General features: G+C 29.8%; 2 protein-coding genes across 2 annotated transcripts; both read left to right on the top strand.

The window, feature by feature from the left end:
* The first annotated feature begins 607 nt into the window (after positions 1-607).
* On the top strand, positions 608-6,954 carry LOC101254375 (uncharacterized). Its single transcript, XM_004236934.5, has 6 exons — positions 608-948; positions 2,021-2,153; positions 2,230-2,333; positions 5,188-5,359; positions 5,446-5,586; positions 6,294-6,954. Exons 1-6 carry the CDS (start codon positions 899-901, stop codon positions 6,663-6,665), a joined length of 972 nt encoding a protein of 323 aa, XP_004236982.1. The 5' UTR covers positions 608-898; the 3' UTR covers positions 6,666-6,954.
* Positions 6,955-16,259: 9,305 nt separating this feature from the next.
* LOC101263203 (uncharacterized) lies at positions 16,260-19,224 on the top strand. Its single transcript, XM_004236964.5, has 4 exons — positions 16,260-16,589; positions 17,359-17,539; positions 17,773-17,836; positions 18,604-19,224. Exons 2-4 carry the CDS (start codon positions 17,391-17,393, stop codon positions 18,916-18,918), a joined length of 528 nt encoding a protein of 175 aa, XP_004237012.1. The 5' UTR covers positions 16,260-16,589; positions 17,359-17,390; the 3' UTR covers positions 18,919-19,224.
* The last annotated feature ends 6,545 nt before the right edge of the window (positions 19,225-25,769 follow it).

Here is a 25,769-nt window from a genome sequence, read left to right as displayed (position 1 = left end):
ATATAAACAAAATCAAATGCTAAGGGATCAAATTACTACGCTATAGATTGTTTTGGATACAGTTTTTTTTAGGAAGATTTCAGAAATATATAGTTTACTTAATTATATTGTGAAAATATAATCTAAAACTTACCTTAAAAGTTTTTAGCCCAATATACAATTTGATATACAATAGTATACCTTCGATATACAACAATATACACAATTTGCATATTATGTTTTTTTACAAAATGTTCAAAAATTTGTTAAAAAATAATTATACACCAATATATAATGTTATACAAAATTATAAGAGGCTTTTATACACTCATACACAATATTATATATAAAAAGATGAACTTCATCTTCTTTTTGAATTCGAACATACATTTATTCAAAAAAATCTCAAAAATTACGCCAAATCACTCAGAATTTCATATTTAGACTTTTTGATCTTTTGCGATAATAACCACTCGAAACAAAACTTATTTACAAAATCCAATTTTATAATTTTGTAACTTTAAGCTACTAACAATTTCTGCCTATGAAATATAATAGTACATGTAACTCCCATCAAGTATAAGCAATGACCTATTATTTCTTCAAACCCAAAGGTCATAATATATTTGGATGGTTATAGCGAATTATATAAATTGAAAAGCTTCATAAAAAAATATAAAATTTGCTATAAAGTATAATTAAATAAATTATAGCTATAATTTATAAATATAATTTTTATATTAGTTATATTTTAAACCCGAGACCTGAAATTTGACTTTGTTTCCATCGTTTACATTAGAGACATTGAAATTAACAGCGCAGATCAATGATCACCAATTTGTATCAAAATTCTTAGCAAAATTGTGAATTGCGATATATATTTAAGCAATTGCCACAATTTTGTGGAGTTCTTCGACTCATGTCGATGCTGAATCAACTCTTCAACAGGGGACTTCAAGGCTCAAAGTGGTTAGTCAAAAACTCCTTTTTTTTTTTTTTAGCTGAAACTATCAATCTACTTCATTTGTCAACTGTTCTGTCTTTTATTTATCGAATCCGAGAATTTATTTTGAATTTTTCTGTTCATTTTTTTAGAAAAGAAGGCCAGAGATCTGTTTATGGTTTTTTTTTTCAATTTTCTAGAAGTTTCATCTGTAAAGCCCCAAATTTGGGTTTTGTGCAATTTAAGGGTATAGACAGCTTTTAAGATGCATGATTTGTGTTGATGTGATTTTGTGTTGGTTGAAACATAAATGATCTCCTTAGATTTGGAGTAGTATTGTTTCAATATTTTGTTAAAATCCGATTTTGCTAATTATTCTTGTAACTGTGTTAGAAAATGTAGAAAATATGTAGTGTCAGAGAATACCTAATTAGTCTGTAAAGACGAATTATTGAGCATTGAATGATGTTGGTCCTGGGCTTGGGATGGTAGAGTGGATACAGACCTTACCACTATCTGGTGGAGGTAAAGAGACTGTTAAGTACAAAGAATAAAAAGATAGTAGAAAAAACATGGCGGAAGTAGTGCAAATCCTACAAGAAAGGAACAAGAACAACCAAATATTAGATATCAAAAGCAAGAACTAAAGTAATAGTCGAGATGAAGCGAGATGGTTAAACGTGGACTTATGGTCAATGAAGTGAGTTGAGAACTATAAACCCTGGGGTTCTAATGATCCCAGCACAGGATAAATAAACATTAGGTAATTTCTTCCCATATGTCCTAGCCTTGGTGGACAAAATAAACATTAGGTAATTTCTTTCCATTTGTCCTAGCCTTAGTGGATAGAGTTACCTTATACTTGGTACCTGTTGGGAGAGGTGGAAGGTATCCCATGGAATTAATTGAGGTGAGGTGCATGAAACCTAACAAGGACACCATGGTTATTAAAAAAATGGTTTATGAGGATTCATATGCCAAACTAATTGAAAAAGATGCTGAATCAAATTAGTTATCTAGGATCAAGGCTTATTATTGTTATTATCTTGTGACACTACCTGTGGATGTAACTGTTGATATTGGTGGATGACTGTGTAGCAAGACGTGCTTGACCTTGGCAATCTCACGAATCAAATTACTACAAAACAAGAGAGATGCACAGCTCAGACTTATGCGCAAGGAGATAGCCCAATTTCTGCAAACAGGCCAGGAAGCCATAGCTCGAATTAGGGTAGAAATTCTGAGATACTTTTACTTGTTGAATCATTCCATTAGGAATTTCTCTAACTAGTATTAACTTCATTCAGGTTGAGCATATTATACGCGAGCAAAATGTATGGGCTGCCTATGAGATTTTGGAGTTGTTCTGCGAGTTTGTTTTTGCCCGTGTCCCTATCCTTGAAAGCCAAAAGTAAGCTCTTTCTTTCTGTACTTTTTTTCAAAGCAGTGAAATTTCTTTACTCATTAGGTCCGGGGTGTGATGGCATTATTTAGTGAATTGAAATCAAGAGATGGTTTGTATAGGCAAACAGTCTATGTTCTTATATTGTGAATTGAGATGGTGTCTTTGTTTCTCATGTGATTACCAATCAATTGAAGCTGTCAATAATATGCGTGCATCCCTCAAAGCGTTTATTATCCATTTCTTTTGCTTAATAGACGAAGACCCTATTCCAGTATGCTGATTCAATTAATGCTAGAAAGAGTCTCTTGTAGATTCAATTAATGCTAGCAGTACCTCCTTCCAAAGTTTGTGTTGTAATACAACATATAAAAGTAGGAGGGTTTATATTATATTTGAAACCAACTAAACTATGTTTAAATTCCATAACCATAAGAGAGATTATTTAATTCTTTAAGGTAATTGTTTGGTTGGAGTCAAGGACATAACTACACACCCATAACTAGCCAAAATGTTGAATCCCTTTCAATTTTTCACCAATGACTTCTCCTGGGAGGCTGGGACATAACATGGTAGATCGATGGCTGTACAATCTTTCCTCTCCATTATTGCCTTCTCTTCTTCCTAACAACCACCCTTACTCTAATTCGACTTAATCTCAGCCTTGAGGACCAATGTTATTTGCAAGCGCATTCATCTCTACAACAACAATGCCTTAATCCCGAACTAAATGAGATTGGCTATATATATTCTCAATATTTATTCTGCTTTATGTGTGTTCATATTTTTAAAAATGCTCAATAATTTCTAAATTCGAACAAATTATGGTTTCTTTTGAACTAGAGATTCTTCTAATATCATGTTATTGACAAGAGAAATCTAACCAAACTAAAACAATCTACCTAATGCAAGTGTCCCAACAACAAACCCGACTATGCATATACTTCGCTTCCTTTGCGTTTTGTTGTTCGTCAAGACCACATATATTTCAAGATGCTGTGGTCTATTGGTATTTTGAGATGAATTCCTCCATGTAATTTTGGATTTATCTTGTTTTCTTTTCAGTGACCTCAGTCATCATAGTGGTACCTCTTACGTACGGTGCATTTATAGAGGTTTGTGTAGATCAAACCATCATACATAACTGTGTTACATGCACCTTGGTCCAATTGTGGTTTTTGGTCGTTAAAATTTATAATTTAACAGGTATGTGTTCCTTGGTCAACTAGAACTTTTTATTGAGGTCTAGTGACCTTGTTCCTTTATAAATGGCTTAAGTCTAAGTTCGCCACCAAAATAGTTGCTATAACATTGTGTCATTTTGACCTGGTAGGTGAAGGATGTAAGGTGCCACTAGGGAAAGTACGTTATTAAGCAAGAGTAGCTACATCTTCTCTTCTAGTTAGTTGCGTGTTGCGACTCCCAACATACATGCAAGTGTATGTGGTCGCCCAAGTAGTACAAACTGATTTAGCCTGGATTATCGTACCCAAGAGACTTGTGATTCAGCAAGAATCTAGTCAATTCCTATACTGCAACAGTAAACAAGTGCTGAAGTTACCAAGAGAGAATTTTGGATTTTATTTATTTCTATGAGTAAATTGAAAGACCGAAAAGCAAGCAAGGGTTGTGATCACTATAAGATAGATATTCTTGGATTACGTCTCTTATTCCCAATCATGTACAGTATTTGAATTCATTTACTAGTTCATTTATCTAGTTGTTGATTTACGGGGTTAATGGCATGATTATGGTCTTTCGAGCCTCTAGTCGTCTATCTAGATTGACCTCACACCTACATCGTTGAGCAGGGATGTGGTAAACCATTCCGAACTTATTTATATGTCTTCCCATTTTGTAACCAAGTAAGAGGATCTAGGTATATTCCGACCCAAGCTGCAAATCATTTTTTTTCTAGACTAAAGGTTCTTTACTCCCTATATTATTTGTTCTATCTCACGATCCTTCTTCCGAGTTCAAAAAGAGAATATAGATTTATTTCAATGATAGCTAAGCAATAAAATAGCAAGCTCAAGAATATAAGAACAACTAATATGATAAACAAACTTTGTCGAATCAATCGTCTACTAAATAATCATGCTTTTAGCCATAAACCCATAAACAGGTCATTAGTCATTGGCTTCTTTTGTTCTAATCAAAATTGCAAGAACTGATGTTGTTCATGCAAAATTAAAGAGTAGAGAAGTAAGAACCCTAGTGTTGTAGTCTTCTCTCTGTCGCGTGGTTAGCCCAAAAGTGATCCCCCGTCAAAATCGTCCAAAGGTTCTATTTATAGTGGTGGAAAGTACCCCTCATTCCTACTTGGTTTTGACTTTTAAAAAGATCACACACTAAAGCACTGCCTCCGCGCCACGTCCATCAACGCAGAGTACCAGCTGCATGAAGCCCTCCTTTCCATCTAGCAAGGGACTGGCATTCCTGTCCTCTAGAGTCTGATGACAGTCCTGGCGAGCCCTCCACATGAAGGGATTTTTCTGCATTGCGGACTCCCTTTTTTCACTGCCCACGTGCCTTTTTTCGTCCATAATGCTCGACTTTTACTCCTGTTGTCATTTGGGTCGATTCTTACTGCATTTTAACCTAAAATATGTATAATCACATATATTAGATTATCCACATCAAACACATGGATATACATGAGTTGATTCTCGGAACTTAAGCTTAAACATGGACAATATGCGGCACTTAGGTGTATAAATGCGCCCAAGATCATTGCACAATTCAACAAACTCACTCCTAATGGTTTATTCACATTTTACTAGTGGACACTATAGTTTGTCTTGGTCATTTCTATAATCTAAAAGCTCTTTGTAATGAAATATTATCTCTTTTGGTGTATCAGGGAATGCCCCTCAGAGTTGCGGGAAGCTGTTGCAAGTATAATCTTTGCAGCTCCAAGATGTTCAGATTTGCCAGATCTATTGCATGTCAGGAATCTATTTGCAGCTAAATACGGAAAGGAATTTATAGCCGCAGCATCTGAGCTTCGGCCTGATACAAGTGTTAACCGTACAGTTACGCTCTCGTCTTCTTCATTGTGCTAATGATATTCTTGCAGGGTTGTCTATATTAAGCTGAGGTTATTTATATGAATATGCAGATTGTAGAGAAACTTTCAGTTGGTGCTCCATCAGCTGAACTAAAGCTCAATGTACTGAAGGAAATTGCAAAAGAGTACAACGTGGAATGGGATTCTTCTTACACAGAAGCAGAATTAAGTAAAAACCCGGAGGACCTTCTGGTACTTTCCTTTGTTAAATCTTCTAATGTGTCTTGAATGTTTAGTCGTTCATAAGCTTGAAAATGTCCGAATTAGGGGTATGGTTCCTGGTCCATCTCTATTTTCTTGTGAAGATTGATATATGCATTTTCTTGTGTGCTATGTGTTATGCGGAATTCGAGATAATACGAGAAAATATAAACGCGAAAAACAAGACAACAGATTTACGTGGTTCACCAATAAATTGGCTACGTCCACGGGAAGAGGGGGAGCAGTTTTATTATGGAGAGGCAAGAACAGAATACAGAATAGGGTTTGCCATAGCGTCTATATATATAGTGCTAAGCTACGCCCTAACAGGCTTGGGCCCAAAATACAGAATTGACAGATAATTAAGGGCCCAATACAACGACATTGTATACGATTCAAGGCATTCAACACTATGTTAATGAAAGGTCTAATCTTTATCATGCACAAACTTAAAAATGACAAATTTTGCGGCTATGCTATGACATGGGACTGAGACCTAGTTTTCCCTGAAATATACACGCATGTTTTGCATATGGAGGAGTTTAAAGTTTTGTAATTGGTCTTATGCTAACACAGTTGAAAGCTTATGTCTGTAAGGATCAAGTTCTTTAGATTTGTAATGCGTCTATTGGACTTTTAAGTGGCTTTTTGTTTCTTGATCTGACTTTGTTTTGCTGCCACAATAATTCATGATGTAGAATGGACCAAAGCAAATTGCTGCACCTGTTCGGGCATCTCTAGAACCAAATACTCGTGGTCATCCACCAACTTCTGAAAATCCTGTGACGTCTCCAAATGGCAATCGAGGAGCTAAGAGTCTTGATTCTCCAACCTCTGTTACTAAAGCACCTCTATGGCCCGCCAATATAGATAAACCATCACATAGCGACAGCACTTTGGCTGATGCAGTCGATATAAAAAAGGATACAAGACCAGAAACATCAGATGTATTGGAGAGAGCCCGTTCTGCTATTTCTGCTGCAGAGCGTGCATCTGCTGCTGCACGACTTGCTGCAGATTTGGTTAATGTCAAGTTCAGTTCTTCAAAGATAGAGGAAGACAAGAGTTAAGTTAAATCATTATTTCGAAATTCAATCTGTCTGATGCCTCTTTTCTTATGTGTGTGTGTGAGAGAGAGCAACAGGATCCTAACTTTATCGTCGTGGCAGCTTATGTCGATGAGACACTGTTGTGAAGAAAAAGGCACACATTAAGTTTAACATATAATGCTGGTGGTTTTCTTATTAGTAAGTGACCAGCTTTGAGAACAATAATGTTTGTAAAATATGTATTTTTGGCTGCACATAATTATCTCTCTCAATTTCTGGATTAGATGTAGCAAATCATCTCTATTGCCAACTCTTTTTTCTTTTTCTTTCATAGTGGGGCTTTAAGTACATGTGATGGAATTTGCAGTTATTTCCAACTTGACATCTTATAATTTTGTCATGTCCCAATTAACAAACAAATGCTTGGTTTAGTGCTTGTCACAAAATCATTTCCAACTTGATATCTTATCTTATTTGCCATAATTTTTCATGTCGCAATCAAGTAAGAGGACTTATCAACATGCATGTTTAGATATAACCTTCCTTCCTTTAGGATCGAAAGAGCCAAATCAACCTTGATGTCATTGTAAATTTTGTAGTCTCTTCTCAATAATCATGTAAAAAAGTTTTGATATGTCAGACTCAATATGTAATTTTTCGCACATCAATAATCAATAGTGTCAAATTAAGTACATTTAACCAAAAAACAAAGTGTTTAATTTAGTGGTCAATAGTGATATAACTAATCACTAACCATAAAGTTGAAAAGCATTGAGCTCAAAACCATCTCCCTTCCTTTAGTTTTCTAAAAGACTGTTTAAACGATGAACTATGATAATTTTTAGGTCAAAAAAAGATAAAAAGAGACGGAGCTAGAAGTTGACGTACAAGGTTCCATAGAACTTCACACGAGGTGAGGAATATTTCACCAAAACATATGTTGGCCACAAAATTTGATGCTCTTGTCACTTTAGAAAAGGAATGTATGTAAAGCAAAAATTCCAACAAATTTGTATTATTATTTGTTCTACTATATATTTATTCCAAAAAATATATAATTCCTTTGCCTTTTATTATTTTTCCCCATACCTTTGGACTCTTGTGACAATTTGTTGATTTATTCAAATTTGGACGTGGTCCAAATTTTAAGTATTGTAACCTTTCAAATATTCAGAAGACAATAGATCAACTTTTTGTCAAGACAGAATTAGTCTTATGTAACTTTCACATCTTTCATTTTCTATTGTCTTGATACTCATCATATTTACTTAGGTTACCAATTGATGTAACCTCTCTAAGAGTAGCAAGTGTCAATCTTATAGCGAGGGACGGAGCTAGAAACCGATATATATATGAGTTTTATTGAATTTATTATAGCTTTAGTTTAAATTTTATAATTGTATTAAAAAGAATTGCAATATGTATAGAAAATAATAAATTTAGTTCTCAATTACTAATATTTGTTATTGTTGTGCTAGAATTTAGAATTTATGAAGTTCAAAATCTTTTTAACCAAGAGAGAAGTAGTACTATTGAAAACACCCATAAATTTGACGTAAATTATTAGTTTTGTTTCAGAAAATAGCCTTAAAAACACTCATTTACTTGAATAACTAAACTTAAATACACACCCGATCTGTCATGCGCAAGTAATCTCAAATTCTCATAGAAGTGTGGAGCTCTTAATAAAAAAATCAAGAGAAATATTAAAAACATTCCTGAACTTAACCAAAATTTAGAGGTGGATTTCACCCGTGTAGCCAAAGTTATATTTAAATTTAATTAGTCAAATAAAGAAACATTTTTAAGGCTAACAATTATTTAAAGATAAAATTAATAATCTTACGCTACGTTAAAGGATGTTTTCTATACTTTTGTCTTTTAACGGAAGATGAATATTATAATAGGAAAGGGAATATTTTCTTTCCTCTTTGACAAAAGATGAAGTCATGTATCTAAATGCAGAAAGTAAATAAATACTGAAGTAAAGGTGAGCTTAGTGGAAAAGTGTGTTACACATACTTTTTTACTTTATGTGGTGATTCTCAAACTATATACACCTAGTTTAATTTGATACAGAATTTAAGAAAATAAAAAAGATTTTTGATTATGTGATTCTAAATTAAAATTAGGTTAAATGTACAAAATATAAATCAGTGTCTTCATAAGCGGATAAATACTCTCTCCATTTTAATTTATTTGACTTATTTTAAGAAGTCATAATGGAGAATTTAGCTCAATAATCTTCTAATGAGACTTAAATTGTTCAATTGTCTCTCTTAAATGTGTGATAGTATGCATCAAAAATAGCAATAGATTTGTTGACTTCTTTTCTCTATCGATAATCGTTTTTACATGTGATCTACTTCCTCCGTCTGAGATTATTTGTCATATTACGTTTGTTGAAAGTCAATTTGATTAATTTTTAAAATTAAATTAGATCACATAACAAAAAAATTAGATATTCTTAAACTATATGAAAAGTACTATAAATTGCAATTTTTTGTGTATTAATATAATGAAAAATACATCTTAAAATGTTAATTAAAATTTTTATAATTTGACTCTAAAAATAGAAATTATGACAAATAATATCAAACAGAGAGAGTATTAAAAGAGAAAAGTGTTTCTAAATATGAATGCAGGACTTTTGATTAAAAAGTGAAAGATTATCCATCCAACACAATTATGATAGTTCTTGACTTAAAAATCTTCATACACATTATAACCTTGAGGATTGCGACGTAATTTTGTTTTAAAAGTAGCTCTTAGGCTCGTTTTGTACGAAGGATAAAAGATAATTAATTTTCAGATAATTTTAGAATGAATTAATTTTATATTTGATTGGAATAAAATTACAGAATAACTTATCACAATATTAGTATATTCCAAAATTCTAATGTTATTTTCTTTCCATATTAAGAGTGAAATAACAATCCTGAAATAACCAATCCCAAAATAATTCCTTTCCGAATCAAATAATCCATTATTGTTATTGCCAAAATGAAGAGAAAGAAATGCTAAGCTGTTTTTTTTCCAATTATTTCAGATTTTATTATTTATTTATTTATTGTGTTGTTAAATTAGAATTTTATTTTCAACTTCTTGGAGAATTTTTTTTACTAGGAGGCAGGAGAAATCATTTTTTTTTTAAAAAAAAAAAGTGAATATTTTTGAACCCTACAAGAAGGGAAAGTAAAAGGAGTCCTTACCTAATTTGCCTTGTTAAAGAATTAGGCATTAGGCAAAGCATGTGATGTTCACTATATATGCTATAACATGTCACTCACCTAACCAAATCAACTATATAGAAGGGTCCTTCTTTGATAAAAAGAAAAGGGAGAATGTTTTGATATACATTAAAATTTTTGATTTAGGACTGATGTATTCATCGTTATAAAAAGAGATTTACATATATTCTATTATTATAAAAGTGATTCACATATACTTTTTCCAGTAAATCATTGCTATTATATATATATATATATATATATATATATATATATATATGCATGTACAATAACTATTTCATCTTCTACTATAACTCTCTCATAACTAAATACATAATATTGACTTAAGTGTTGGTCCAGAATAACCATAATTCTTAATTATAGGACTAGGGTAGGTCCACAATCAACAAAGATAGCTGCAAAATCCAATTTGCATAGAAATATTGACTTAGGTATTTATTTTGGATAGAAATATTGACTTAGGTATTTATTTTTTATTGTGTTGTTTGGTATTCGTTTTGAACTGAGCAATTTTTAATTCATTTCGAAAAGTCTATTTTAAAAGATAATAATATTCTTTTATATACATTTGATCCTTGTAAAAGTTTTCGTGTGTATTGTTTTCAAATTTTCATCGTATAAATAAATTAATCATTTAAAATATCTATCCAAAATCGTATCAATTGAGGTTGATTCGCTTTTGTTAATTTATCTATGAAATGTACGTTTGATAAAACAAAACTTTTTTAAAATTTGAGTTGAGAATACCAAATAACAATACTTTATTATGTATATGTACTCTATTGATCAGGTGCTCATTTCAAGCATATTATAATTCAAATATCTAAATAAAACATCGATAAATTTAAAGAATTATCAATATATTTGATTTCTTGTGCCACCATATGTACAGTAAGAGGCTGCATTACATGCTACATGGGGTTTATGGGCAACCCCACAAATCTCTCAATGATTTGATCATATAAAATCCATTATAGCTGTCTCTATTGGGCTACAATTCTCACATTTTTAAGTATGTATATATATATATATATATATATATATATAAAAGTCAATCTAATTAATACTTTAATGAGTTTGTAAATTTTTTTTATGTTGAACTTTTCGTGCCTTTTAAAAAAAAATAATTGTTATAAGTGTTTTATTATAATATTCATATTCATTGACATTTATTATTAAATTTTGAAAAGTAATTTGGATAATAAATAATTAATATTAAATATAAAATATTTTTAAAAAATAATTCAAAAGTAATAAGTAAAAAGAATCAAATAATAAACAATTATTTTTGAAAATAACAAATAACAAAAAATTATTTTAATTACATGGACAATACATATAAGAAAAGACCTAAATGAGGTGAAATTTCATTTTTAAAAATAGAAGGCGTAACTCAATTAATACTTTCTTCCTTTTTTTTTTTTATATGTCACAATTTTAGATTTTTTTGTTAAGAAATTAAGTAAATTTATTATTCTATTTTTATTTAATATAATTTTTAAAATCAATTTTTTAATAAATGATAATTAAAATTCATCTTTTATTTTTAATTTGTTTGTTGAGGATTTTTTTTTCTTCAAAATCAGATTTTATAGAATAATGCAATAGTAAGAGTAATAATCAATGTATAAAGTAATTAAAATGAATATAAATTACTTATTAATTTTGATAAATCGATTAAATAATTATTTCAAAACTGAGTAATTATTGAAAGTATAATAAAATATTATAATTTATGTATTAATTTTATAAAATAACAAATATTATGAATGAATTTTTTATATACTAAAGAGCAGTAGCGTGCAGCGTCCAACATGCTGAAGCTTCTGCTTTACCACTTGTGGCTCTTTAATAACTTTCTCTGTGCCCTTACACGTGATTTTTTTTTTTTACCTTTTTCTTTTCTTGATAAAATTTTATTTTATAATACTATCATAGCCTCGAGAGAACGTTTGAGTAGCTTATGAGATAAATAAAATAAAAAAAAGTAAAATTAAAATAGTTCGAACATATATAGAAGAGGTACGAGAGGCTAGTTGTATAGGGGTATGTTGAAGGGGTAGGAGTAGGACTATAAAGCATTGAGCATAGTCTCAAAGGTGATTAAGCAAAAGATAATGCAGTTTTATATTACTGAAAACATGATTTTAAATAGAATGATATTAGTAGGGGTTGAGTGTGGTTTTATATGTCTTATGTAGGTCTAGTGTTTGTCGTATAGGACTGATAGTACCGTGTAGTTCTTGTCGTATATTGTTTAATGTATTTGAATTATCATATTATTTCTTTGATGTAATTATTTTGTTCTAATAGATTTTACGTTATTTTTCTTGTTAACAGTTCATTACTATGTTTTCTTTCATTATTTTCTTTTTCTTTCACATAAGTTTGATGCATTTGTGGAATTTTAATAATATGTTATTGTCGTTGAGATTAATTTAAAATTTAAAATGTATTATATAACATTTAACAGAGTCGTCATTAAAGAATTTGGTGTGATAAATTAATTTTTATTTATTAATTAGAGGTCTTAAATATGAGCCTCGATATAAAAATATTTTATGGGGAAACAATTTCCTCCTCTCTCCTCTGAATAAGATTTTACACATTGTAAATTTAAGTAAGTCAAAATTTATACTAATATTAAATCCAAAATATTTCTTTCTTAAATATAGTGACATTTATTATTGAAATTGAGGGGGTAAAGGGGTTTAAAGATAGTGATATATATTTTTTTTTTGATAATGTAATAATTCAAATATATTGGTAAATAATATTCGTCAAGTTTAGAAGAATAAAAATCTATTTTCTTCTAATAAAAACAGAAAAAAAAAAAGTAAATTCAATCTTTCGATTGTTCTTGGGAAAGAAAAAATATCATTTGATTGATTTCCTAGTTAATATTATTATCCTTTATACATAATGGAGTGTAAATATTCATTGGGACTCAAAATTTTCATATTGAAAACAGTTGTAATCAATATAATATTTTAAATCACATTTCCTGATTTAAGAAATTATGAAATTAATTGTTTGGAATTATTTTTCTCAAAGAAAAAGCTAATTGACAAAGTAAAAATCAATAGAGTTCTCCGTATATTAATTATGAGAAAATATATTTATTATTATATGTAGATATTATTTTATATTAGATATAAGGGAGCTAGTTCTTTCTTATAATAGTTATTTCATTTTTTATTATGAATAAATATAATATGTAGATTTTCTCATGATTTATATATTTATTAATCTCGTAGCTTTAATTTATAAATAAAATATTATACATTAAGTTACTTTCTAATCAATTATCTAATATTATATATATTATGCAAAAATTTAATATTTACATAATCCACTTTCTAAATTAATTATCAAATTATTCCTTAGAAAATATTACTATTTGATAAATAAATGAACAAGTAAAAATAAAATACAGAATATTTTGTAATAATTTTTCCAATAAAGCTTGTGGCTCAAAATATTTTAGGTAAACGACGTCGTATATCCAATCTCCTAATTTCATTTCCAACTTCCAACAGTTAACTAATCTGTATGGAAGGTTGGTATTCATAATTATGTGGCGACACGAGTCAAAGTTCATTTAGATAGTCAAACATCAATTAATTTTAATGTATGGTATTGTGTATGTTTCTTTCGATTTAGTAAATATAGTATTTTGATAGATTATATTATTTTTTATTGTTATATAATGTTATGTGTTTATAATTTAAATGAGAAATTTATAAGAAAAGTAGAATAAGTGATAGTGTTGTTAAGAAAATGTAGATTAAAGATGAAATACAATTATTAATAATAAATAAAGATAGAATGAAAAGAAAAATATTAAAGGGACGACACGATCACTCTAAATTGGTTGTTACATAAAATAAGTGTTTTCGATATTGACTAACGATTGAATTTAAACGATACAATACAATAGAATTTAAGTAAACATTATTCAAAAACTAACAATACAAATACAACGGGTAACAACCATTCAAACAATGTGTAAATCAGAGGAGAAGTGTTGAAAACACATCGAAGTTCGTCGTGAATTATTAGTCTTATCCTTAAATTATTGACAACTTAAAAAACACTCTTTTACTTGATTAACTGAATTTAATACACATTTGATCTTGTATTATGAGTGAAGTCTAAATATATTTTCAACTTTCTCTTAGCTTTTTATTAAGAGCATAATGCTCCTAACATAGTTTAAATACCATTAGCTATGTAATGTAGCAGATCAAGAGAATATATAAGTTTAATTAATTTAAGACTATCAATAGTTCGAGAATTGAAATAATGATCGACCAATATCTATGGTTAAACCAATGTTATTAAGGTAAGAAGCATGTGGGAGCTTATTGTGACAATAAGGCCATAAAATGGTTTATAATTTTGAGTGATATGTATCCTATGATACATAATTTTTACCCAAAAATGACCATTAGAGGTGAGTGCAATATGTACTTTACAAACAACATTAACAATTTTGTGTGATATTTTTTTTTTATAAAAATCTTAATGATTCTATTTTTATCTTTCAAATAAACTTAGAATTTCAATTTTTTATTTTAATTTTAAATGTTTATTTTGTTCTAATTGTGTGATGTGTTTATTTAAATCAATTTAAAAATATACTTTTTTTTGAAAAATATTTAATAATATTATCAATATGGATCCACTTATTTAGCAAAATTCCTTAAGGTTTTACATTTTAAAGGTAGTTTCAAAAAAAAAATTATTTTTTCCCTATTCTGTAAATTCGATATCCAATTTAAACAAATTGAAAAAATTGAGATCGAAAAAAATATTTCATTCGCTTAAGAAAAATGGATCTTATTTATTTTTTAGTTTATTTAAAAAAGAATGACACATTTTTTTTTTTGATAACATTTTAATTTTAACTTTTCACGTGATATGTTTAAGATCATAAAATTAAACTAATTTTGATATATTTGACATAAATTTAAATTAAAAATCGTAAAATTAAATTTTTTTCGTAAACTTTATTTCAAATCAAGCTAGTCAATCTTTTTAAAACCAATGAATATCATTTATTATGGACACAAAAATCAAAGAACATATTTAAAATCATAAACTAATTCTTTTTCTTAAATTAAAAAGAAAATGGTTCGAAGTGGGTGGGAATATCGAGGAGATATCTCGCTGCAGGCACCGCCAGCATGATACATTAAAAAAAGTAACGTAATATCTTACTTTTTTTTATGATTATTATTTTTTTGAGTTAAATATTAATTTAAATATCCTTTGCTTTTTTTTCTTAAAAAAATGTAAAATAAAAATCATCATATGTTCTATTCTCTCGAAATAATAATTAAGGAACTGTTTGGCAATAAATTTTCCAAATAATATTTGGGAAAAATTTGGCAAATAATATTTGTTCATACAATTTGTCATTATTTGGCAAATTCCAAATTTCCAAATATTAGTTTTTTCTAGTATTTGGGCCAAATATCATTATTTGGGATATTTTAAAAATTAAAATTTTACCCCAATCTTTTATCTTTTACAAAAACACCATTTCTACTAGTTGCTTGCGTTGTATTACATCATTTTTTACGTGAACACCAAAATAGTGATGAAATATTTAGTAAATATTAAATAATGATATGATTGTTGATGAAAATTATTAAAAATTGGCTTTAGGTAACAAAGTCATGTACTTTATCTACTTCACGATGTATGGAATAATTGTTGTTGCACTCACTCCAAATTACCACATTGTTTCAGTGTCTTGGACATTATTTGTTATTGTTGTAACTAACATTCAATTGACTTGTAATATAAACTTTTAGTTAGTTTTGGTAGTTTTTAAAACTTGTGTGTATAAATCATATTTTTCTAAAAAGGTGAAATATATTTCCCAAATTTTATGGCCAAACACATGGTGAAATTTCACCCAAATTTTCACTCAAATAATATTTGCCAAGAATATTTGGAAATCTATGGCCAAACGCTAGCTAAGGTAATACCAAATGTTTACTCTAGCATTTTTATTTAAATTTGACAATTTTAAAATAATTCACAATTGCTATAACTCGTATACTAGTCCTTCAAGTTAATATCTTGGGTTTATAATTGTAAAATAAATTTCTATATATACTAATACTTTATTTAATTGACAATTTTTATATAAATTTTATATTGTTAAGAGTTAATTATATATATTTTTAAATTATCAGAAATTTTTAAATTTGGTGAAATTTGAATATATTTAGACACATTTGAAATAGATCTTTTAATATTTTGATATATTACTCAATATCTTGACACATTAAATATATTTTAACATATGTGTAAAATGATATATCGAATTAATACATGTTCAGGCGAGAGTGGGAATTCTCTAATATTTTTCAATGGTAACAAATTTTAGAGAATATATTAAAGCAAAAAGTTTTCTACTTAATTTGATATATATATTTTTTTTTCAATTTCCTTAAAACTATATAAGTATAAAATTATAATATATAGTACTTTGATTTGATATTTTTTTCTCTCTCTTGCAATGTATAAAAGTCATAGAACCCGTCTTTGTTATCCCTCTTTACTCCTGTCTTAAACTGACCGTTTCTTCTCTTTATTATTTTCCCCCTTTATTTTTCTCTTTTCTTTATTTGAATCTTCTCTTCAAATTAATAATACTTTTTTCCCACACTTCGCTCAGGTAAATTCCTCTTATGATTTTGCAAATTTCTTCTGTTTTTTTTTTTGTGTTGAATCTCAAATTAGTTTAGAAAAATTGATTTATGGAGGTATAGCAAAGTAGTATATACTGTTAGGATTGTGATATGCTTTGTTTTTCATCGTTTTTTTGAAGGTCGAGTTTTTGCTGTGTTAAATTATGTGTAGATCTGTGAAAAAATCGAAGAAATCATCTGATTTTCTCGATTTTTCAGTAAGTTTTGTTGAGCTGTGAATCTGATAAAGCGAAATTTTATGATATTTTGACATGAATTGAAGGTGTTTTTTTTTTCAGATCCGCGTTTCTCTAATTTTTTTCGTTTTTTTCTTCCGGTGATTTCTATGTTTTCTCAACGGAGAGATAAATTTTTTTCTAGTTTTGAGTTATATTATGCTGCTTTAAATTTATATGAAGCTGGAAATCAACGATCTCTTAATTTCTCCTAATTTAAAGTATTATCTTATGTTTAATTTTTGTTTTAGATCTACGGTGTTTTAATTTTTCCGGCAACTGAAAGGTCAAATTCTGCGCCGGCTAATCTCGGCTTTATGGTTATTTTTTTGAATTTTTAATTTTTTTTAGCTTTGACTAGATCTATAAAATTCAACATAATAATTCAAGGAATTTTTTTTTATTCTTACGTCACTGTTGTATATCTTTAGATCTGTCAAGTATATCTAGAATTATTTTTTCTTTTACTAATTAATTCTAATTTTTAGTAAAAATTATTATTTATTTATCTTTGGTGCAGGTATATTTATTAAAACTGTAAAAAATTGAAAAATGAACCACTGTTCTATTCAACAAAGCAACTTTGCTGCTTGTGATGAGATGAGGCGTTCTTATTCCTCCATTTCCGATAAGAAAGACGCCGTCGTTTGCCCAAAACCCCGTCGTATTAGCCCTACGAGACCTCTCAGATGGCATGTCAGGTTAACTTCTCTTTTTTGTTGTTTAATCGCTATGTTTAGGTCAGCTTATGCGTGATTAATCCCACAACATAGCTGTCAATTTTCACTAGCGGCAAATATCAGATAATTTTGTACACTGTGTTTTAGGAAAAATGGAAAATCTTATTTTTATGAGATTTTTAATTTAATTTCATTAACCACTAAGTCACGCAGTGCGGTCACCATACTGACCAAGTTTTCACCTACTTTTTCAGCAATCAGCAAGACCTTTGTGATTCTAGAGCTGGAGCTGATTTATTGGATATCATCCTCACAAAGGTTAGTTTATGACTTTTGTGCAGTAACTTTATTTTTTTTTTATGGAATTCATTATATTGTTTGTATATAAGCTAAAAATAAATTCAATAAAATTAAAAAGAGTGCATATGTGGACCTATTGAAAAAGGCTTATGCCCAAGTGTGTGGGCACCATGTTCTTGTCGGTGCTGGCCGTAGAATGTGAATTTCATGTTTTGCTTTCATCGAGTGGCTTACAAGCAATTAACACATCATTATTGATTAACTTTCTTTTTTGGGGTCCATCTTGTCTATTTGCGTAGATGTTTAAAGTATTGTTCTTTCGTTCCAATTTATGTGATGGTATTTAATTGAATACGGAGTTCAAAAAATAAAGATTTTTCAAGCCGAAAAGTGGGAGTTAGCCATAGATATGTGTATTTTCATAAAATTAGGAATGCAGTATCCTACTTTCACGCAATTCATAGGGTTCAATAATCAATCCGTGGTTTTATGATCAAGAGTGTAATACGCTTTGTAATAGTGGTCGTTATATAATAGAGTTTCATTGGCACAGAAATGATTCATCGGAAGAATCCGTGGGTCTTCTAATATCAATAGTGTTGATTATTTCGCTCTTGTATCTTCCCAAAGGAGAAAGATCTTTGATAGTTCGTATCCAAATCCGAAAAAGAGTATTTGGTTTTCCCAATTACTAAAAAGATGGTATTTTTTGTCAATGTATGCATAGTCTGCTAAAAGGTTCTGTAGATTCATTTGCTAATATATGGTTTTGAAAATATATTCAGGGTGATGGTAGTAGTATGGATCAATCAGCAGCTCAAGTAGCCTCGTCGCCCCCATTTTTTTGTGGTTCACCGCCGAGCAGAGTATCTAACCCATTGATTCAAGATGCCCGATTTGGGGATGAGAAGGTCACCCCAATATCCCCACGGGCAATACCAGTTCCCTCTGGATTGGCTTCGTCCCCCTCAACATCATCCGCCAGGAAAGGCGGATGTGTGAGCAGGGCGAATTTTGGCCATAATCCAGCAGTGAGAGTTGAAGGTTTCGATTGCCTTGACAGGGATCGTCGTAATTGCAGCATCCCTACCTTGGCTTAAGAGAAAACAGTACATAGAGGAAGATTTTCGTCAGACTGAGAAACAAAGGAAAAAGATCCTTTTGCCTAGTGTAAATATAAGTTCAAAAGGGATCTCTATGTAAGTAAAAAATGTAATATAGTGTCTTTTTGTCTCTGTAAGTAAATGAGAGTCGTTATTAACAAAGCTATTAGAGTCTAATTAGGAGTAATTTAATGGTTTCTTGTTCGAAGAAATTTTGTAAAAAATGAGAAGGAAAAATTAGTTGTTGAGTGGAATCATTGTAAAATGTGTATGATATGTATATAAGAATTCCGTTTACGGCTTTGGTTGTTGTGTTGCATATTTATTACGTATTTTGTATCGATCACATTGTGTAGGTAGCAATTTAATGCTTGTGTGGTGTGAAGATGCTTTGCTGCTTTGTCACGCCACCCAAGTGGACCTCCCCCTCTTTTTACCTTATTTGATACTTGCATTGAAGGTTGACTATCTTTCGATTTGTGTATCTTTTAAATTTTAAAAAAATTATGTTTGCTCCTTTGAAAAAACCTATTTCGTTAAATAGGTTGTCTCGAGTCCACAAAAAATTTTGGTCAAAATATTGTTAGATGCGCATATTAACTCAAAATTCATGGAGTATATATGTAAAAACTTCAATTTCATGTTATGAAGTTACAAACATTCAATATTATAATGACTAAACTCGAAGTTACAGAGGAAGATAACAGGACTAAGACATCTTTCTCAACCATTTGCATAATTTCTAAATCATATATCACTATTCTTTTTGTTGGAAGTTAAAACCGTTTTATGTCCACTACTCAACCCGGGTTTCAAATCAACTTGGTCCTGTTGTTCGTTCTCGGTGCAATAGATCTTGTCAGCTCAATAACAACTTGTAAAAAAAGATTTTACCAATTTTCATGTTCTATCATCAATGAATTTTTGGTGATTCGAAATTTCATTTTTTTGATTGAAAAAAAGATTTTACCAACGTGTTTTCAAGTTCAATCGAGCCTCAAGTAGGTAAAATCAATTTTTACTAATTCTTATGTGCTATAGTCCATGTATTTTGGTGATTCAAAGTTCTAGATTTTTTTCCCGAAATTATCGTGGACGTCCAGTTAGACCTTAGCACTAGAACCAGTTGGTCCTGAGGAACAAATCGGCACGTTTTCAACTTCAACCGATCCTCAAAGTAGGTAAAATAAAATTTTAGCGATTTTCGTTTGCTATAGTCCATAGATTTTTGGTGATTTCGAATTCCAGATATTTTTTAGCCAAAATTTTTCATAGAAGTCCGTTAATCCTTAGCAGTGGAGCCAGTTGGTAGCGAGGTATAAACCAATCGATTTCAAGTTTAAACGAGCTTTAAAGCATATAAAATTAGATTTTACCCTCGATTTCTGTGTGCTATAATCGATAAACTTTTTGTGATCCGAAATTTCAAATATTTTTAGGCCAAAATTTTTCATGGACGTCCGTTAAAATTTTTAGGAGTGGAGCCACTTGGTTCCGATGGGCGAACCGGCAACAAGCCCCAAAGCAGGTATAATCAATTTTTTTCATTTTTATGTGCTATAATCCATGAAATTTTGATGATCTGGAATTTCAAATTTTATTTGGCCGAAAGTTTTCATGGAAATTCTTTAAGACCTTAGCAATGAAGTCAGTTGATCAAGAGGATCAAACCAGCGCGTTTTCAAGTTTAAACAAGGTCCAAGTCAGGTAAAACTAAATTTCACCAATTTTCGTGTGCTATGATCCATTAATTTTTGGTGATCCGAATTTTGAATATTTTTTGACAAATTCTTTCATGGATGTTAGTTAAGACCTTAACAATAGATCCTTAAAATAGTGCGACTATAAAACTGCTTCTTAAATCATTTCACAGATCCTCATAAAGCTTTTTCAAAATATTTTGGGTGCTACTAGACTCCAAATTCTTGGTCTATTACACACAAAAATAAAAAATATCACATAATTCTTAAGAGTTGGCTCGTAAATGGAAAAAAACATTCCTTAAAATATGATGCGACTATACGTAACGCTTCCCCCAAAAGTAAGGAGCTCATTTTGAAGTTTTTTCCAAACAAATATCTGGGTGCTTCAACGCGCCAGATCCATGCACTATTACACATGAAAAACAAATAGAGTCGTGTGAATCTTAAAAGTTGGCTCGTAAACGCCAAAATATGTCTAAAAATATGGCGAGACTATATGTAACGTTTCCTAACTCATTACAAAAACGTTCATAAAGTTTTTCAGAAAATAATTTTGGTGCTTCAAGGTACCTGATTTATGGAGTTAATATTTAATACACATAATAAATCAAGTAAGTCACGTAATTTCTAAACGTTGACTCATATATACGAAAATATGCCTAAAAATGGTAGGACTGCACATAACGGTTCCGTAACTCATTATGAAGGTCTCATAAACTTTTTTCAGAGTTTTTTTGAGTGCTCTAAGGTGCCAGATCTATGGGTTAATACATGCGAAAAATCAAGAAAGTCACGTAATTCCTAAAATTGGCCACATAAATTTGAAAATATGCTTGAAAAAAATGGTGGGACTATACGTAACGCTTCCCTAACTCATAAATTTTTTCAGAATAAATATTTTCGATGCTCTGAAGCGCCAAATATGTGGGTTGATTCACACGAAAAACAAAAAAAAAACGTGTAATTTCTAAAAATTTGGCTCATAAATGTGAAAATATTTCTAAAAAATGGCGAGACTGTACGTCACACTTTTCCAACTCATTATAGATGTCTTCATAAAGTTCCTTCAGAAAAATATATTGGGTGCTTTGAGGCGCCATATTCATGCGCTATATGAAAATCAAGAAAGTCACGTAATTCCTAATAGCTGGCTTGTAAATGTGAAAATATCCCTGAAAAAATTGTTGTGCTGCAGATAATGGTTCTCCAACTCATTAAGGTCTCAATAAAAAAAAATTAATTTTTTTTGTGCGTTTCGAGGCGTCAAACCATGAACTAATGCACACAAAAACTAAGAAAGTCGTGTAATTACTAAACGTTTGCTCATAAATATAAAAATGTGGTTGAAAAAAAATGGTGGGAGTGTACGTAATGCTTTCCCAACTCATTACGGTGGTACTCATAAAGTTTTTTTAGAAAAAAAATTGGATGCTCGGAGGGGCCAAATTCATACACACGAAAATCAAGAAAGTCACATAATTCCTAAATGTTGACTCATAAATATGAAAATATGCCTTAAAATGGTGCGCCTTTACATAATGCTTCTTCAACTCATTACAAGAGTTTTCATAGAGTTTTTAGAAAATTTTTGTGGATGCTCCATGCGCTAAATCGATGGGCTAATAACATACAAAACAAAGAAATTCACATAATTTCTAAAAGATACCTTGTAAATACAAAAATATGCATTAAAAATTGTGTGACTATATGGAATACCTCCCCAACTAACTACACAGGTGCTCCAAGGGGTCATGCTCATGGGCTAATACACACGAAAAATCAAGAAAATCTCGTAATTCCTTAAATGTTAGTCTTAAATGCGAAAATATGCCTTAAAAAAGTGTGTGACTATGCGTAATGCTTCCCTAACTCATTATGAAGGTCCCTATAGAGTTTTTTTCCAGAAATTCTTTCTAAGTGTTCCAAGGAGTTAGATCCAATTGCTATTACACAAGAAAAATCAAGAAACTCGCATACTTCCTAAAACTTGGCTTGTAAATGCAAAAATATGTCTTAAAAAATTGTGCGACTATATGGAATGTTCCGCAACTCATTATGGAATTCCTCATAAAGTTTTTCAGAAAAAAATTTGGTGCTCCAAGGCATCAGATCTATGGGCTGATAACACGAAAAATCAAGAAAGTCCCGTGATTCCTAATGGTTGGTTCGTAAACCCTAGTCGTGAAAAACCAACTCATTATAGAGCTAAAGTTTATTAGAAATTTTTTTGGTACTCCAAGACGCCAGATACATGGTCTAATAAAAAAATCAAGAAAGTCGTGTAATTCTTAAAAATTTGCACATAAATTCAAAAATATGCCTTAAAAATGGTGTGATAATACGTAATTCTTCTGCAACTCATTATAGAGGTCCTCATAAAGTTCTTTCACAAAAAAAAATGTGTTCTTCAAGGCGCCAGATCTATGGGCTAATACACACGAAAAATTAAGAGAATCATGTAATTTCTAAAAGTGGTTCGTAAATGCAAAAGTATGGCTTAAAAGTTATGGATAATACTTAATTATTACGGAGGACCTCATAAAGTTTTTTCAGAATTTTTTTTTTGATGCTCCATTGCACCAAATTCATGGGCTAATACACAAGAAAAAATCAAGAAAATCGAGTGATTACTAAAAATTGACTCGTAAATATTAAAATGTGCCTTAATAACATGAATTAAAGTGTCAAAATGAAAATTAGAATCAAATTTATGCATTTGTTTTTGGCCAATTTCTTTGTTTATCAACCTCAACCTTTATGCAATTATCACTGGAGAACCTACAATCTAAAGATAAATTTATTACAGGATTTGATTTTAGTTATTGTGATACTTAATTATGCAGGTTTTACCTTTAATTAATTGAAATGTCCATTTTTGAATTTTCTTACTTATAAAATATTCACAATTTTACTATGATTATCAACTATTCCTCCACTTAATTATCTATTTGTAGGTTAAGTTTGGAGTTGATATCTCAAAAGATCACTCAATTTTGAGAATTTATCTAGAAAAGTCATTAAATTTTTATTTTGTATCAATAAAATTACTAAACTTAGACATTTCTATCAATAATATCACTCAATCAAATTTATTATTAAAAAAAATTTATATAGCAAAATAAATTATTATTATTTATATCATGTCCTATTGAACTAAAAACTAAATTCGATGACTTTACTAGATAAATTCTTAAAATTATTTTATTCTATCTTTGGCGCTAATATAATTTTAATAACAATCTAAATATAACATATTTTGTATCTAAAAGGACCAAAAACATGCCTTCTAACTAATTAAAGGCTAAACATATTGAAGAATATATATCACAAGGACCAACATAAGAAACCAATAATTGAAGTAGCTACTAGGAAAAGTGCTATTATCTCTTTTACACAAGCATACACTTGATCAAAGATCCAAGAAAAAATTGTGGCGAAGTGGTTATTACTCCTTCATACTCAATCAGAGATTTAGGGTTTGTTTCCTATCATGTACAAAGTTATCTTTGTTCGGAAGTGCTTCAGCTCTGAATATAAAATTTTCTTTTGCAAATTCAAATTTAATTCTAAATCTCAACACAAATATCGAACACCAGATAGAAAACAAAAGAAAAAAGTTGCCAACTTGTGAAAATAAGAAGGGAAATGTACATATATGAAAAAGAGAGGGGAGACACATACAAATGAGTCATTTTCAAGTCCATGACCTTAACTTATATACGTATTTTTAGATAAATCTTCAAATATCTTGAGGAGGATTTTCTTTTGCAAGTAGTTAGATTTACCAGTATGGGGGCAATGCTTCCATACTACACTCATATTATGGAGCAGTGATGGATCTAATGTACGACTTACGATTTACGTGAATCCAATAACTTTTAATTATATCATGTATATATAGTAAGAATTCTACTAAATATCTATTAATGTAAATACAAACCTAATTATTATTAGTATATTTGAAATTATTATAGAAATTCATGAACTTCATATTCTGAATCCGTCTCTGTCAAGGGAGAGCGACTCAGGATCGATGGAGGAAGGCATCCCATCATTTCACCAAGACTCCAAATGGATAACTTACAGAAATCTCACTAGTTTCGGTGCTCTAATTAGTTAGATAGAATATAGTTTGCTATATACGTCTAGATACATGTATCTCGAGATACATAAGGTCAAAATAAAGTGTAATAATTTTCAATAGCTACACTGTATCCAAATGAATTCGCATGTATCTAAGATACATAAATAAATCTTGATCGATCGCTTATCTTCCATCTTGCTTACCATTATTTCTCCTATGTATTTGGTTTCCTAGTGTGATTGTGTATCAGGAATACATAGACAAACCTCGCTCACCTCTTTTCTATTCTCGTTCACCTCTCTTCCTATTTCAATGTTTCTGATAGCAAAAAACATATATCTACGCGTACATTTACAAAAATGTTGCCAAAAGTCACATCAAAATATAAGGCATATAATCTTGATTTTCTCTTTTCCCATTTGGAATCAAACAAGTGGAAGAATTGGCCAGGACAGCAACAAAAGAGTTTTATGAACTTTTAGACAGGCATATAAATTGAAAGGAAGCAATCTTACAAAGAAATGTCCACTTCAAATTTAGTGAGCATAGACATTGACATTTTTTTCTTTTCATTTTTATAAAGATATGATCAATTTAAGACTAATTTTATCAGTGGGTCCCACTTGAAATCCATTTGATAAGAGTTGTAGCCAATCAGAAAAAAGAAACCAGGATGAACTTTTAAAAACTAGCCAATTAGAAAATAGATAAGGCCACTATATGCCCTGGTCCCAAATGTGGAGTCCCATTCCATGAGAAATTGAAAAAAAAATAGAGTTTATTAACTAATTATGAACTTTGATGTTGTATATTTCTATTATATTATTGATTTACTTAAAATATTTATACAATTATAGAATTATTGAGTATGATATGTAAAAATTAATTAACATAGAAAGCAATCGATTAAATTACACTGATAATATAAAATTTACTTAACTGATATTAATGCATATAACGTTGTCGATTCAACTTATATACAAATATATTTATTTATAATTATTTTATAAAATTGTGCTATTATTTTTTTTTTATACTAGAATAAATTTAAACTCATATAT

The sequence above is a fragment of the Solanum lycopersicum genome, chromosome 4 (assembly GCF_036512215.1).
Source record: "Solanum lycopersicum chromosome 4, SLM_r2.1".
Lineage (NCBI taxonomy): Eukaryota > Viridiplantae > Streptophyta > Magnoliopsida > Solanales > Solanaceae > Solanum > Solanum lycopersicum.
Note: the sequence above shows the minus strand (reverse complement) of the source record. Positions and strands in the feature narration are given on the sequence as shown.